At 46.3% G+C, this 18015-nt stretch overlaps 1 protein-coding gene across 1 annotated transcript; it reads left to right on the plus strand.

The window, feature by feature from the left end:
* Window positions 1–3501: 3501 nt before the first annotated feature.
* On the plus strand, window positions 3502–16561 carry LOC136489570 (putative disease resistance protein RGA4). Its single transcript, XM_066486165.1, has 2 exons — window positions 3502–4528; window positions 15915–16561. The coding sequence occupies exons 1-2, from the start codon at window positions 3502–3504 to the stop codon at window positions 16559–16561; spliced, it is 1674 nt and encodes a 557-aa protein (XP_066342262.1).
* Window positions 16562–18015: the final 1454 nt, after the last annotated feature.

The raw sequence follows: 18015 nt of genomic DNA on the forward strand, positions 1-18015 counted from the left end.
TTGGGGGGGTTGTTGCGGCGGTCTGGGGGTTCGGGTACAGGCTGCCCAACAATCTTTGATCATGCTTTTAACTATGCGTTGCTTCTTTAAGTCCATATGTCTGCTCCGTAGATCGTGCTTGTGTTGCTGTGGTGCTCTGTGCTTCTTGTTGATGTGGTCCGATATACAGGATCTGCTCTTTTTTGCCCTCCATGTGTACGTACAGCGATTGTTGAGATTCTCTAAGTAGGCATTATTGCTGCAGGATGTGCGCATATCATCTTTATTAAGCCCGTATATCTGGTCTGTGCTTCTTGAATCTTGATGTGTTTCAGATTTTCTTGAGGCTTCACAGTTGGTCCGACCAGCATCGTTCCTCTATCCTCTCCTGAAAAGATGTGTGCAGAATTGGACGAAGCTCAGAGAAAGGCCAGATGCTCATCCCGGCTGTGGCAACGGTTCGTGCCACCGATGAATTTTCTGCTGCGACGCTCCACCTCTCTGCGTGGTTCAAATATAATTCCATCTTGCGCTTATAGTATGTGCGTCCTTAGCAAGGTGTACTCATTTTGATACACAAATGTACTGATGCCGCCTGAGGTTGTTTGGCGTGGTCCCTGTCTACCGCACTTGTTTTCAGGATCCAAGTACGAGACGCCTATGGAAGGTAAATAAGATAATATGTCATTGGGAAGAGACAAGTTTCTACTCTGACACTTACTACTTGCTCTACTGTTTAAATGGAAGTCCATGTGATACAACCTCGATACCACCATTTTTTATTTTTCTTCATAAAAATACATACGTATCGAGATCTAGGCCAATCGTGGTACGTACGATATAAGGCAATTCAAAATCTGCAGTGTGAAGGCCAGCAAGTCTAAGTAGTTGCTTCTTTAAAATCAAAGCCAGCCGTATTCACACATTATATCTGAAAGCTACGAACGGAGAGAAGCACTATTGGTGCATCCATCCTCCTTCCCTCATCTCAGCCCCTTCTCCGCCTCCGGGAAAACTAAGCATGGATTCCATGGCAGACTTGATGAGGAAACTTGGATGGATAGCCTGGTGCTTAACTGTAGTAGGTTGGTTTCTATCACCCATTATCAGCTTGCTCGTGAACAAGATCTTTGTGTACCTAGTGTTCAACACATCAAAAATGCTCAAGGAGTTAGAGAATGAGACTATCCCAAAGCTGAAGCAGACGCTTGGTGTCGTGGAGGAGCAGACGGTGCTCAGAGCAGCCGAAGACAAAGGGTCTCAAAGCAATCTGAAGATACTGGACAGCATGAAGAAGGATCTCAAGTCTGCCTTGTATGAAGCCGAAGACATCCTAGATCTTCTCGATTATCGCCGGATCGAAAAGGATCTCCATCTTGGGGATGACGACAGCCGCTGGGTGGAGAACCAACTCGGTGCTGCTTGCCCCTGGATTGCCCGCTGCAAGGGGAGTTCCTTTGGGCGATGGATACATGTCACCCTCGCAGCGTTAATGAAGAGGGCACAAAGCATGACCCGGCAGGGGCAGTTCCTGATTCAAGGGTGGCGGCACTCGAGGCAGAACTTTGACCTATTTTGCATGTGTAGAGACATAAAGATCGTGGGTGCTGCAGTACTGCAGTGTGCACAGAGCTGGTACCAACAGCTGGGGCAACTATTCAGATGCATTATACTACGCAGATCCGGTGCACTTCTTCCAGTTTCTCGTCTAGCGCCGCAACCCCCATGTCTTGAGTCCAGAGGCTCTGTGTTTGTTCCAGTGGAACCAACACGTAGGCCAGCAGAGGAGATGGTGGATGACGAAGAAATAGTGGAGGCACAAGTGGTGGAAGGAGAGGCAGCGGAGGGGATACAAGATGGAGAAGATGGAGCAATGTTTGAGAAGATAGAAGAAGAAAGTTCCGAAGGAGGAGAAGTGGGAGAGCCAACTTCTTTGTCAATTTTCAAGTATCTGGACACAAGACATGGGGGTTGCGGCACTAGACGAGAAACTGGAAGAAGTGCACCGGATCTGCGTAGTATAATGCGTAGGCTAGCAGAGAAGATGGTGGATGACGAAGAAATAGTGGAGGAGGCACAAGTGGTGGAAGGAGAGGCAGCGGAGGGGATACAAGATGGAGAAGATGGAGCAATGTTTGAGAAGATAGAAGAAGAAAGTTCCGAAGGAGGAGAAGTGGGAGAGCCAACTTCTTTGTCAAATTTCCAGTACTGTGCTCGACCTATGCTGACATTGTTTGCAAAGGCATGTTTTTATCGAGATTGGTCATATGGAATTGTTGGCATCAAAAGTAAAAAGGTACCATCTTACCATCATTTCTGATTGACATACTAGATTTGCATTCTTGCACCAGTGTTTGCCTTTTGTTCTTTTTGAAATATTTTGTCTTGTTCTTTTCAGTTATGCTAAATATATTGATTTAGCATATATATTGATTTGTCTGTCTTTGGAAAGCTACTGTGAGCTAAAGTTACAACTTGAAATTCAGTACATAGATACAAAATTTTGTTATACCTCCTTTGTTATAATTAGTAGTACCAGCTCAAAGATATATATAGTAAAAAGGCTCTTATCAAATGATGAATTGAATATCATGGATCAGTCTGTGTCTTGTCGATGTGGAATTTCGTCAAAATGGTCCAAAATGAAAAAAAGAAAGAAATCTGAAATGATTTTAGGGAGTGTAATCCAATACTTCAGTTTAAGGAAGCTCAAAAAAAGGCTTGGATAATAAGGATGCCTCTTTTCTTATGCTACCACAGTTTTCCTTTTTAAAGCACACCTTGACATGACACGGTCTGCTAAATTACATTTTGACCATTTATTTTTCTATATTACATTGCTTATGCTTGTGAATTTATTTCACCCAAGTCAATCCGCACAACACCTCACACAAGCTTGTCATGCAAAAATTCCAAATCACCATGCTATCACAAAGCATAAATAAGCAACACATGCATATCAACCTATACCATAATACAAATCACTTTACAGTTTCAATTTCATCTCAAACCAATTTTTTCATCACATGATCTCACATAAGACAGCTAGCTTATGTAGACAGCTAGTCCATAGGGTTGATAGACAAGTGCTATTAAATTAACTCTTTCCATTTCATATGATCCATACAAATACCTTTTTGTACAAAAATTAGCTGCCGTTATTAACATTTCATTTTGCACGTTATAGAATTGAAGTATGTTTTTAAAAGGGGCTACACATGGCTGTCATAATAATTATGTGAACCTTGCTTCTTGCAGGAGGATGGCAGTGCAGCAGAATTAGTGCCCATTACTGAAAGAATAAGTCTGAGGAATCGAATAAAACACATAGAAGATATTCTCACTGCCTTGAAGAAATCACATCTGTTGAATGATAAGAATAGTAGCAGTGGCACCACCAAGGACACTGACAAGGAAAGCAGCAGCTCCACTGTCAAGAACAGTGCCAACGAAAGCAGCAGCAAGCAGAAAGAGATTGACGAATTGTACAGAGTCATTGAACAGAAAGTGTACGGTCGAGACATGGACCGTGCCCATACATGTAGGATGCTTCGTGAAGGACAACATACCTATGCAGCAAGCTCCAGCACCAGTAAACCTTACTCTGTGATTGGCATATATGGCATTACAGGTTCTGGGAAGAGTACCCTGGCACAATATGTTTGTGACTACGAGAAGAAGGCAGGACATTTCGACCCTGTCATGTTCGTTCTTGTGGGGAAGACATTCAGCGTGGGTAATATATTTCGTGATATGCTTGAGCAGATCACGCAGAGCCGGCCCTCTAAAGACAATGATCTTGAAAGTCTAAAAGCAAAGTTGAAAAAAGAGCTGAAAGACAAATGCTTCTTGTTAGTACTGGATGATGTCTGGGTCAACAGTGACAATATGAAGGAACGTCGGATTCTACTTGATGTGCTTCTTGTTGGGCAGAGTGGAAGCCGAATCCTGGTGACAGCTCAAAAAACAGATGCCGCTGCAGCTTTAGGTGCTCAGGAGAAAATGCAAATCCCAATACCTGATTTAGAGGAGGAGCAGTACCTCTCAATGTTCATGCACTATGCCCTAGAAGACAGTCAAGTCACAGGGAATGATTATGAAAGATATAAAGCCATCGGGAGAAAAATTACAAAAAAGCTTCGTAGATCACCCATTGCAGCAATAACAGTGGCAGCACGGCTTAAGAGTGAAAGCAGAATTGATTTCTGGGAAAGAACATCAAACCTTGATGTGTTGGATGAAACAATGGGAGCTCTTTGGTGGAGCTATCAGCAGCTTGGTGTTGACATCAGGCGATGCTTTACATACTGCAGCATTTTCCCCAAAGCATATATATTAGGACGGGATGAGATTGTTGACCTGTGGATAGCACAAGGGTTTGTAAACACCAGGAGTAACGGAACAGAGGAACTGGAAGATATAGGACAGAGCTACTTTGATGAATTACAGACATTCTCATTTCTGCAAGTACGACGAAGAACCATTTTGGGCGAGGCAGTGGGTTTCACAATTCATGACCTGCTACATGAGTTGGCAGAGAGGGTTTCTGGTAGTGAGTTCTATAGAATTGTTTCGAATGGCTCACCAAAAGAAATCCCGCGAGGGGTTCATCATCTCTTCATTCAGACCAACAATGGATCAGAGATTGTTGAGAAAATTTTGGACATGGGAAATTTGCGCACCCTTATCATTCAGGAGCCTAGGGACACCATGGAAAAATATCATGACTCGGTAAAATTCATGGATCGTTTATTCATGAGTCTGAGGAAACTGCGGGTGCTGATTGTTATGCTACAGCATTGTAGAAACGAGTTGTCAGTCCAAGTATCTGAAGGATCGGAAACGGCGACCAGAGGGGGTGAATGGGAGCCTCAAATTTCTTTCGAAATCTTCGACCACTATCCCAACATCAATCCCCAAAAAGCATACACGAAAGACTTGATGACCACGACCCTAGAGAAGGGTGGATGCTCCCTCAGAACACAGCGGGTCACCACAGAGCAAACGGAACACAGATCGAAGCCCAAACGAGCAAACTCCCAAAAGAAAACAGCACTGCTCCTGCAAATATCGGACACGTCCGGTATTATATCGGACACGTCCGGTATGATCTCGGACACGTCCGGTATTTTCAGCAGCAAGCTGACCAAAAGAGAAAAATCCAAAACCCCGTCAAATAGTGTCCAAAAATCATGAAATTTTAACCATAGCTCTTTAGACACCAAGGGAAGGTCTCCACCAAATTTCAGCTCAAAACTCCAAAGTGAGAAATATCGGACACGTCCTAGATCATATCGGACGCGTCCGGTATGAACGAGCAGTTTCTCGGGAAAAATCAAATCAAGCCATAACTTGATTAAATCAACTCCAAATGACTTGAAACTTTGCACAAGGGTTCACAAGTGAGTAGAAAGGCAACCTCTAAAGGATCATGGCCCGAAACAAACTCTAACTCCGTGAATCGAAGGAATTGAAGAATCCCCAAAAAATAGGTCAAGAACTTAAATTGCTCGGATCTGCGATCTCGTGAGAAATTAGTGGATTTCCTTCGGTGGAAAGTTTCTACTCATGTCATTGATCGATCCAAGGCAACAAGAACGAACCAAAACCATCCCAAAACGAAGAAACGAGAGGGAAAACAAGAAGGGACAAAAGGAGCTCGTGAAGAACACCAAAATCACATCAAGAACACAACTAAATCATGAATCCCGGAGGGCATACGGTGGTTACGGCCACCGATTCCTTCAAAACCAAATCACAATTTGAGTTGTGGACCTCTCTCATACATGGGAGCAAACTAGAGGAAGAAACCCTAAAGGAGAAAATGAAAGCTGGAGGAGGTAAGGGAGATGGGGGCTCCCTCATCCTATTTAACAGGGCTATTACACATTCCCAGTTTTGCCCCTGGATACAAATGAGTTGAACCGCTAAGCCCAAGGGCGTTGTTGTCCAACCCGGTGTAATCTTGATCCGACGGCCACCGCGCCTTCTCATCGGTAGCTTCGCCTCGACGCGAACTCTCCGATGCCGCCACGTGCCGTCCGTCCCTCCTCGGAACCTCCGCCCGGGTTTTGAGGCCCAAACCCGTAAACCGTCCATCCGATGGTTTTGAGGTCCAAACCATCAAACCGTCCGCGAGTAGCGTACTCCATACGCGTCCCCCGCCATCCGACGCGTGTCACCGCCGTCCTCGATCGGCCGGCTCGCCAAGTCCTCCTGAGCCTCGCTCGACTCACGCGTCTGCCGTCTTGACCCGGTCAACACCGTCACTCCATGTCTTCTTGCACTTGTCGATGTCCCAAGTGTCAGCCACCGCGGCTAGTCACCCGGCCTCTGGGTCCCTCGGTCCAAGCCTCACGTCCGTCCTTCACCGCTCCCGGTCTGTCGGCATGGCACGTCCTCCTTGACCTTCACCTCGCCGTCGACCACCGTATCCGAGCTCCACACCTGCACAACACAAGCCAAAAGACATGTCGCACACATAGCTTTCGCCATGGTAAGGTTAGTCACCACTCAACCCACTTCGTGGATCACATTGACAATCACTCATCACAAAACAAACACACAAGGGTACTTATCAACCTTGTGTTCGCAATCTCCCCCTTGATGAGTACATTGTCAACACCAATACACGAATAGCTTGAGCAAAAGAAAAAGAAAAAGAAGAGAAAAGAAAGAACTCACCAAATGACCAAAAGCCAAAGAAAAGCCAAGAACCGGGTCATTTGAAAATGAGCAAAACTTGGTCCTCAAAGACATGGGCAACGGCTCGACGCAACCAAGTAAAACAAAACTAGCCCTCAAGAAGAGGCAACGGGCTCAACACCACTAGCAAAGCTCGAAAAGCCGAAAACCTGCTAGACCCTCTAGAAGAGGCAAAGGCTCAACACATCTAGCAAAACACCTTAAATGCAACTCCCCCTGAACAAGTGCAATCTCTCTCAAATGAATGCATATCTCTCAACTTTAGGTGAAATTGGAAGTTTCTTCCCCTTTTCTGAATATTTCTCCCCTTGTGTCATTGTGAGTGTGGAAAACTTCTCCCCCTTGTTGACACATGCACTTATCAAGCTAGAGCCCAAAGATTGCATCTCCCCCTCAAATCATGCTATGAATGCAGAAATGCACGAATGCAGAAGCTTCAAGATTATAGTAAGTAGATTGAAAAGAGGCTCTAGTTGATGCTGTCATGTATATATAGCAACACATACAAGTGCTAGCAAATGCTCAAAGTGACCAAATGAGACGAAATATGGCATTTAAGCAATTTTGATCCAGTTTGAGCAATTTTAAAAGAGGGTTCACCACCAAAGGAGCACATAGCAAAAATAGACAGGAGATCGACCTTGTGCTACACATGTATGCAAAGTGAACTACCCCAAACAAAGTTCACACATCATGTTAAGAGACAAACTGGTGGTTTGATCAAATTTGAGACACCAATTGAAAGTTATTGGAGTTATGCAGCGTATTACCAAAGTTTGTCAGACAAGTGTGTGCGGGAGGTTATCTGTGCCATCAAAACCTGACTTAGCGACCATGTCAAGCCTATGCCAAAGGCAATCAGAAGCTTAAGACAATGATCTCGGTATCCATTACAGAGCTCAAGTTCACCAATAAGTGCAATTTGGAGCTGTCTCGATACTCTGACATAGGATAGTACAGACCCATCCCGATCTTTTCAAATCACTTAGTTTGATTTTCAAGTTTTAGCACAAATTCAAGTTTCTCAAGCAAGTGTGTAACTCAAGGTATGAGCCGTAGCAACTAAGCATATATATGAAGCAAGAAAAAGATCTCGACACATTCTACACATGCTAGTGCCACAAGTAGTGGTGAACACATTTCATGTTTCAACAAGTTTTAATCAAGTTCATAGTTTGGAAAACAAGCTTAGCTCATAACATGTATCAATTGATCAAAAGGAGCCTAAGCCAAAAGCACATCATTGTATATCTATAACATCCCCAACAAGAGCATAGTGTCGATCTAGCTACTATAAGGATGAAGCTCAGGATGCAATATGATACATGATGATATGATATGCAAGAATGATATAAAAACAAAAACAAAGGCTAAACTACAAAGAAAAGCAAAACTAGAATACAACAACCAAAGTTCCCCTCCTCTAAAAAGGGAAACAAACTCCAAGCTCCGCCTCGCAAGCGAGCAAACTGGGCTTGGTCAAGTGGTTTGGTGAAGATATCTGCGAGCTGGTTTTGGGTATCAATGTGGTGCAGATCGATATCACCTTTCTCATAGTGGTCACGCAAGAAGTGAAAGCGAACTTCTATGTGCTTTGTCTTTGAGTGAAGGACTAGGTTTTTGGCTACACTTATGGCACTGGTACTATCACAAAATAAAGGCACTCGCCTAAACTCTAACCCAAAGTCTCTCAGAGTAGCTATCATCCAAAGCAATTGGGAACAACAAGCAGCAGCAGCAACATACTCAGCTTCTGTGGTGGATTGGGCGACGCTAGACTGCTTGCGAGAAGACCAAGACACAAGAGAAGATCCAAGAAACTGACAAGTCCCCGAAGTGGACTTCCTCTCAACACGACAACCAGCATAATCCGTATCAGAATACCCGCAAAGAGAAAGGGAGGAGGAGGCTGAAAACCAAAGACCAAACTCGGGTGTGAAACAAAGGTACCTGAGGATCCGCTTGATGGCTTGACGATGAGACGTGTGCGGAGAAGACTGAAAGCGCGCGCACAAGCAGACTGCGAACTGGATGTCCGGTCTTGCCCCGTTAGGTACAGCAGGGACCCGGTCATGCTTCGGTATTCCTTCTGGTCCATGCCTTCTCCCTCCTTGTCCTCATCCAGGGCCGTCGTGGTTGACATAGGCGTCGAAAGAGGCTTGGCCTCACCCATATCAAATTTCTTGAGCACGTCCTTAGTGTACTTGCCTTAGTGCACGAACGTCCCCTCACGAGTTTGCTTGATTTGCAGCCCGAGGAAGAAAGTCAATTCGCCCATCATGCTCATCTCAAATTCCCTGCTCATAGTATCTGAAAACTTGGCAACAAGAGCATGAGAAGAGCCACCAAAGATTATATCATCCACGTATATCTGAACCAAAAGGATGTCTGTGCCTTGCTTGAGGAGGAACAAAGTCTTATCTACGGAACCCATCCTAAAACCCTTATCAAGCAAGAAAGCTTTCAAACGCTCATACTAGGCTCTCGGGGCTTGTTTCAAACCATACAAGGCTTTGTGGAGTTTAAAAACATGGTTGGGGTACTTTGGATTTTCAAAGCCAGGGGGTTGCCTCACATAAACCTCTTCCTCTATGTACCCATTCAAGAAGGCACTCTTTATATCCATCTGATACAGCTTGAACCCTTTCGAAGCTGCAAATGCTAAAAGAATCCTAATGGCTTCTAGACGGGCAACAGGAGCAAAGGTTTCTTCATAGTCTATTCCCTCTTTTTGGCAAAAACCCTGAGCCACTAATCTCGCCTTGTTTCTCACCACCACCCCATCCTCACTCTGCTTGTTCTTGTAAACCCACTTTGTACCTATGGGGTGGCACTCTGGTGGAGGTGGAACTAAAACCCACACTTGGTTCCGCTCAAAGTTCTCTAACTCCTCATGCATAGCATTAACCCAATCGGCATTAGATAGTGCGTGTCCAATATCTCGAGGCTCAAAAGAAGCTACGAAAGCAGAATGAGCGAAATGGGAAATATGATAAGACTTGGAACGCGTTACCCTTTCGTCGATGTCGCCGATCATGGTCTAAGGAGGATGGCGTCGCTGGATATGTCGAGGTGCACCTAAAGATGAAGTCGCCTCCCCCTCATCCACAGCTGGGGCCTCCTCAGACGATTGAGGAAGTGGCTCGCACGGACCCCATGAAGTAGAGGTGGAGGGCTCGGGGCCGTGAGCCGAAGTGGTCGAAGCTGGCTCGATCGGGGCAGCCGGTTGAGATGGCTTGGGATCATCCCAATTGACGTCATCGTCATCCTCAACGAAAATGCTGTCACCCATCTCTTCATCACCTGCATGTTCAAAGACAGAAACAGAAGAGGGCATGGTTTCGTCGAAGGTGACTTCACATGTCTCCACGACACGGTTAGTCTCAAGATTAAGCACACGGTACGCATGTGAATGAGAAGCGTAACCGAGAAATATACCGTCCGAAGATCTAGATTCAAACTTGTCAAGATTACCTTGCTTAAGAATGAAGCACCTGCAACTAAAGACTCGAAAATGACTCACCTTGGGTGGACGCCCAAACCGCAACTCGTAGGATGTCTTCTTCAAGAAAGCACGAAGAAAAATGTGGTTTGAAACATGGCAGGCGATGTTGATGGCTTCGGCCCATTAACGCCTAGGAGTCCTATGCTCATCGAGCATCGTCCTGGCCATTTCAACCAAAGTCCGATTTTTGCGCTCAACAACACCATTCTGCTGAGGGACATAGGGCGAAGAAAACTGATGTTCAAGACCCAACGAAGCACATAAGGTGTCAAACTGTGAGTTTTTGAACTCAGTGCCATTGTCACTGCGGAGAGCTCATATGGCATTCTTTGGTAACTCAGTTTGCAACCTCAAGATCAAGTCACGAGCATGAGAAAATGCTTCGTCCTTGCCCTCCATGGAAAACACCCATGAATAGCGAGAAAAATCATCCACGATCACAAGAACATACCACTTCCCTCCCTCTGATCGAACCCGAGCCAGACCAACAGTGTCCATATGGAGTAGCTCACCGGGTCTCATGGTCATGACCTGAGTCACTGGAGGATGGGAAGGAGCCACCATCTTCCCGTGGCGACAGGGATGGCATACCAGATCCTTCTCAAACTTAAGTTTGGGCAATCCTCGAATCATGTCAAGAGAACTCAACCTCACTAGGAGATCGAAGCTCAAGTGACCAAGTCTCCTATGCCACTTCCACAAATTAGAAGAAGATCCAGCAACCAAACAGCGAGAAGAACCAAAATACTGAGAGAAATCAGCTCTGAAAACTCGACCGAAAGGAATGATCGACAAACTAGATGTCCCTGAGAATCGAGCACACGAGAAAGTCCAGTCTTAAAGCGCACCTCAAACCCATCTTGAAGGAGTTGTGAAACAGAGAGCAAATTGAAATGCAGGCTTGAAACCAAAGCAACGTCCTTCAAGATAAAAGACTCATTGACCCAAATGGTCCCACGAGACAGCACCTTACCTTTGCTATTGTCCCCAAATGTGATGTACTCCTTGTATTGCATGGGGTCGAGGCTAGAGAACCATTCGGAACTTCCGGTCATATGGCGTGAACAGCCGGAATCAACAAGCCATGTGTTCTCCAGGCCTTCGCTCTGCATCAATAGAAAGACAGGGGGTGAGCAAATGGCACAACACTGGGGTTAGTGAAATGAGGAGAATATTAGTGTTGAGTCATTTGCCCTGGAAAAGTGTTAGGAAAAATACCATACATGCCATGTCCCATTGGAGAGAAGCGATCACCACGTGGGGGAAAACGTGGTCCGCTAGGAGTGTGGGACTGAAAGCCACCGTCGCGAGGTCTAGAGTCATATAGATCATGACTTGGGCCACGCCGGGCACGACCACCTCGTGGTCTCGCCACCTGAGGCCTAGCACCTTGAGGCATTGCACCTCTAGGCCTAACACTGTGCCTCTGAACACACGGTACATGTACGCCATGGGGAGGACGGTACATGTTCCGGTTGTTCAACTCATACTCGCGCCGCTCATCTCTCTTTCTCCTAAAGCAAAACTTAGCCAAATGACCATCTCTATGGCAATAGTCGCAGTGGTACCTCACCTCTCTCTTGGGTGGTGGTTGACTCACTCTCTTGTGGATGTGGTTCACTCTCTGAGGCTTTTTGGCTTTAGGAAGGGGTGCACTAGAGATGTTGGGTAGAGTATCGAGTGAGTTCCAAAAGTGGTTCGGTTTGGGAACCCAAACTTGCTTGGATGGTGGAGCTTTTGGTGGTTCTTCAAACACACCATCTTTGATCATAGGCTTGGTAGGCTCTGGTGGAGGGATCTTGATCAATTGGGGAGTGTTGGTGTGTTTCTCACTTGGGTTCAAACCACTATGTTCACCAACCTTGCCATAGACATGCTCACCCTTCCCTCCTATAGCAAAGCCTACTCCCGATGAGTCAGTTCCCCGCCTGAACTGGCTCACCATCATGCCCAACTGGGGCTCACTACACGACACCCAGCTCAAGATGGACCGAAGTTGTGTGTTTTCTTCCTCGGTTCCCATCTTGTCGTGCCTACAGGACTCAAGCTCCAACACCAAAGCTTCACATCGAACACATGTAGTGATGGTGCTATCTGAGTTGGCCTTCTCAAGCTCAGCAAGTTTGGCAACCTTCTCTGCCAACTCAGATTGCAAGCCTGAGCAGGACTTGCACGCACCGAGCAACCCAGAATGAGACTTCAGCTCATCACATTCATCAAGCAAAACAGCATACTTGGATTGCAAGTCAGAGAGATTAGACATGTATATAGCGCACTCATCGCACTCCTCCTCCTCTGACACCACTACACCACTCTTGGCAAGCTCCAACTCCTTCAAGGCAACCTCTAGCTGGTCCTTAAACTCTTTTCTCTCGTGGGCAGCACACTTAAGCAACTTATCTTGACTCATCAATGTATCATTCATAGTATCAAGCTCCAGCATAAGTGAGTCAAGTGTGGGCGGTACCCTCGTTTTCATCGTCATCGACGTTGACGTCCTTTTTGAGCTTTGCTCCACCGTCAACCACCATAGTGCAAAACCCACCACGGTTTGCACCGGCGACAAAGCAGAGACCGTTGAACTTGTCCTCGCGCTTCTTCTCGGACTCATCATCGATCGAGGGAGAAGAAGAGTGATCATCGTCGGAGTCGTCGTCGAGGTCACTGAGGGAAGCGAGGAAGGCGCGTTCTTGAGCTTTGGCCTTCCTGTGGTATGCCTTCTTGATCGCCTCCTTATCGAAACCGCCCTTGGCCTTGTGCTTGCCGGAGGTGTAGTCGTGCTTATCCTTGCGCTTGCCGGAGTCATACTTGTTGGTGAAGGGCTTCTTCTTGGGGCAGTGCGTGACAAAGTGGTCCGGATCTCCACATCCATAGCATTCCTCCTTCATGCCACCACTGCGTCGGCGGTTCAAACGGTTGTTGTGAAACCGAGAGAACCGACTGATGACGAGTGCCAACTCATCATCCCCAAGAGACTCCAGCTGCTCCTCTATGACTGACATCAAGCACGACAAAGAGAAGGAAGCTTGTGAAGGGTTAGTCAATGAACTTGAACCACTACCTGAGACCAAAGCCATGGTTGGTGCAGAAGGATTCTTGAGCTTGGCTTGGGTTTGGTAGTCGATCTCTGTGGACTTGAGCTTGCCGAAAAGCTCGTCGATGGTGAGGGTGTTGTAGTTGGCCGACTCGATGATCGCCGACACCTTCACATCCCATATCTTTCGATCAAGGGCATAGAGAAGCTTGAGCGCCCTCTCATGATCACTATAAGGTAGGTTGGCCTTGTTCGCTTTTATTTTGTTGATGATAGTCTGAAAGCGGGAAAACATGGCATCGATGGACTCACCATCAAGCTGAGAGAAATTCTCGTACTCGCGCTTGTACGTCGCATAGAGTCTGGTCTTGACCTGTGCGGTCCCCTCATGATAGCTCTGAAGCCTCACCCAGATCTCTCGAGCTGTAGTACAATCGGAGACACGCTCGAACTCAGAAAGCGAAAGACTTGAGAAAAGCACACTACGAGCTTTGCTATTTGCGTTGTGCCGATCCTTGTGATCCTGGGTGGTACGGGCCACAACAGGGAGCACAACGTAAGTAGCATCCTCGCAAATTTCCCAGACGAGCCAATCAATCCCCTGGAGATGCGCAGACATGCGGATCTTCCAATAAGGATAGTTGGACCCATCAAAGTGCGGTGGTTTGCCGGAACCACGCTCCATGTTGCCTTCGTGGATCACGGACCGATTAAGGTGGAATGATCCTTAACCGGCTCTGATATCAATTGAAGGACCAGAAACGGCGACCAGAGGGGGGGGGTGAATGGGAGCCTCAAATTTCTTTCGAAATCTTCGACCACTGTCCCAACATCAATCCCCAAAAAGCATACACGAAAGACTTGATGACCACGACCCTAGAGAAGGGTGGATGCTCCCTCAGAACACAGCGGGTCACCACAGAGCAAACGAAACACAGATCGAAGCCCAAACGAGCAAACTCCCAAAAGAAAACAGCACTGCTCCTGCAAATATCGGACACGTCCGGTATTATATCGGACATGTCCGGTATGATCTCGGACACGTCCGGTATTTTCAGCAGCAAGCTGACCAAAAGAGAAAAATCCAAAACCCCGTCAAATGGTGTCCAAAAATCATGAAATTTTAACCATAGCTCTTTAGACACCAAGGGAAGGTACCACCAAATTTCAGCTCAAAACTCCAAAGTGAGAAATATCGGACACGTCCTAGATCATATCGAACGCGTCCGGTATGAACGAGCAGTTTCTCGGGAAAAATCAAATCAAGCCATAACTTGATCAAATCAACTCCAAATGACTTGAAACTTTGCACAAGGGTTCACAAGCGAGTAGAAAGGCAACCTCTAAAGGATCATGGCCCGAAACAAACTCTAACTCCGTGAATCGAAGGAATTGAAGAATCCCCAAAAATAGGTCAAGAACTTAAACTGCCCGGATCTGCGATCTCATGAGGAATTAGTGGATTTCCTTCGGTGGAAAGTTTCTACTCATGTCATTGATCGATCCAAGGCAACAAGAACGAACCAAAACCATCCCAAAACAAAGAAACGAGAGGGAAAACAAGAAGGGACAAAAGGAGCTCGTGAAGAACACCAAAATCACATCAAGAACACAACTAAATCATGAATCCCGGAGGGCATACGGTGGTTACGGCCACCGATTCCTTCAAAACCAAGTCACAATTTGAGTTGTGGACCTCTCTCATACATGGGAGCAAACTAGAGGAAGAAACCCTAAAGGAGAAAATGAAAGCTGGAGGAGGTAAGGGAGATGGGGGCTCCCTCATCCTATTTAACAGGGCTATTACACATTCCTAGTTTTACCCCTGGATACAAATGAGTTGAACCGCTAAGCCCAAGGGCGTTGTTGTCCAACCCGGTGTAATCTTGATCCGACGGCCTCCGCGCCTTCTCATCGGTAGCTTCGCCTTGACACGAACTCCCCGATGCCGCCACGTGCCGTCCGTCCCTCCTCGGAACCTCTGCCCGGGTTTTGAGGCCCAAACCCGTAAACCGTCCATCCGATGGTTTTGAGGTCCAAACCATCAAACTGTTCGTGAGTAGCGTACTTCATACGCGTCCCCCGCCATCCGACGCGTGTCACCGCCGTCCTCGACCGGCCGGCCCGCCAAGTCCTCCTGAGCCTCGCTCGACTCACGCGTCCGCCGTCTTGACCCGGTCAACACCGTCACTCCATGTCTTCTTGCACTTGTCGATGTCCCAAGTGTCAGCCACCGCGGCTAGTCACCCGGCCTCTGGGTCCCTCGGTCCAAGCCTCACGTCCGTCCTTCACCGCTCCCGGTCTGTCGGCACGGCACGTCCTCCTTAACTTTCACCTCGCCGTCGACCACTGCATCCGAGCTCCACACCTGCACAACACAAGCCAAAAGACATGTCGCGCACATAGCTTTCGCCATGGTAAGGTTAGTCACCACTCAACCCACTTCGTGGATCACATTGACAATCACTCATCACAAAACGAACACACAAGGATACTTGTCAGCCTTGTGTTCGCAGTATCTATTTATCAGATGAAGCATCTACGTTATCTCCGTCTTGATTTCTTTGTTCGCCATCTGATTTTACGAAGCACATTTAGCAAGCTTTACCATATCCAGAACATAGATATTCCTTGCTTCAGAGCATACTCTCCTGAAAATGTCTAATCTAATCTATTTGCGGCACATCTCAGCTTCGCTTTCTTTCCCCAACATTGGAAGGCTGACGTCACTCCAGACAATGAGAAGCTTCTTAGTGAAGGAGGAGGCACAAGGGTATGAGTTGAAGCAGCTGATGCATCTGAACAAACTTCGAGGCTCTCTAATTATATGGGGGCTTCAGGCTGTCGGAAGCAAAGAGGAAGCTCTTGAAGCCCACCTATGCAACAAGAAGCGACTCAGAGAACTGGAACTGAATTTCGACTTGGATAAGTGTTTTGGTCCAGACGTGGAAGCAGAGGTACTTGAGGGCCTTTGTCCCCCAAAGGATCTTCAAGAGCTCAAAATCTTGTTCTACAACGGTTCAAGGTATCCTAGTTGGGTGTTGAGTGGCCACCATCCAGATGCCCCAAAGCACCTGCGCAAACTTGAACTCTACAAGTGCAGCCAGCTGGCAGCTATTCCTGAAGATAGTGAACTCTTCAATGGTCTGCGTGAGCTTCGCATTTACTATTGTGACTGGGACTGGTTGCCGGAAAATATGGAGTACCTCGTGTCGCTCCAGTCACTGTGGATTTGGAACTGCCATATGATAGAGCTTCTTCCGACGCTGCCCCAGCAGGCTCTTAAGAGGATTGATATCCATTTGTGTCCCGTGCAGGCCCCGTTTAGTTCCATCTAAAAGCCAAAAAATTTTGTATAGTAACCGTCACATCGAATCTTGCGGCACATGTATGGAGTACTAAATGTAGACGGAAAAAAAACTAATTACGCAGTTAGTCGAGAAATCGTGAGACGAATCTTTTAAGCCTAAATAGTCCATAATTGGACAATTTTTGCCAAATATAAACGAAAGTGCTATAGTAGCCAAAAGCTAAAAATTTTCAGAACTAAACACGCCCTCAGTAGAACCTGCAAAGAAGTGGGACACCCAAATCGGAATATGATCAAGCACATTCCTGAGCAACGCATTGGGTAAGGAAAGATGAAGCCACTGTTCAACATACCAGCGACAGCTCAGCTGAGAAGCATGGTAAGTCAGCGGCTGCATTCCTAACCAAACCTTAATAATGATCCTTGGGTCTTACAGTATGTTTGTCAATCGATCCATCTGTGGAACAGGCAGCGGGGGACAAGTCTGTACTTGCAGCCAGGAAAGGCGTTCACATGGTAACGCAAACTGCAGGTCGCATCGCATGGTGTGGTGGGTGTTCTCATCCCTGATTGGTTGTGGGTTTGTGCTTTTCCCCCCTTTCTCTCACTCTATAGTCTATCCTTTATTTGCAATAGGACAATTAATGGCGTGCAAATATAGTTTGTTTACTGTGATCCATGAGCGTGAGAGATAATGCTGTACTCATGTGTTCCCAATTGTTGAGTGAGTAAAGCTCATTGTAGACTGTACAGCTTGTGAACTACATTGTGATTCAAAAGAACATATACATTCTGGTCTGTATATGAGATTTGCTCTTATGACCATAAATCTGGTATATTCTTGTTGATTTGGTTCGATACGCCCTGCTCTTTTCTGCCCTGTTTTAGAGCTTCGTCCAACTCTGCGTACGTTTTTTTTCTGAACCTCGGTGCCTGCCTACATGCTTGTACGGCTTTATTCAGTGTGGGTTACTTATAGGTCTGCCTAGCCAATCCTAGGCCCATGAAATGTTCGAGTATCACGTGGAGTGTCACGTGAGTGTTTAAATAGTAATAATAAAACAAATTACATAAGTCCACAGTAATCCGTGAGACGAATTTAGTTATCCTAATTAATCCATTATTAGCTCATGTGTTACTGTAGCATCATGTTGTCAAATTATTGATTAATTAGGTTTAAAAAATTCGTCCCACAAAGTAGTCGTAATATATATAATTAGTTATTTTTAGTCTATATTTAATACTCCCAAATATCCGATATGAACTAAACGGAGGAGGAAACAAGTCCTGTACCACCACGCCAACTACGGCGCGCTCATATGCTGTGCAGTGCAGTCGTGCACATGTGAAGCCCATAAAAGAACCATATATATATCCCCAGCATTAGACAAGGACACGAGTCTCTCTCTGTGACCCAACATGCACTTTATGTAAGCCCTTGTTTAGTTGGAGAAATTTGGATTTTGGACTACCGTAGCATGT

The sequence above is a fragment of the Miscanthus floridulus genome, chromosome 10 (genome assembly GCF_019320115.1).
Source record: "Miscanthus floridulus cultivar M001 chromosome 10, ASM1932011v1, whole genome shotgun sequence".
NCBI classification, from domain to species: domain Eukaryota; kingdom Viridiplantae; phylum Streptophyta; class Magnoliopsida; order Poales; family Poaceae; genus Miscanthus; species Miscanthus floridulus.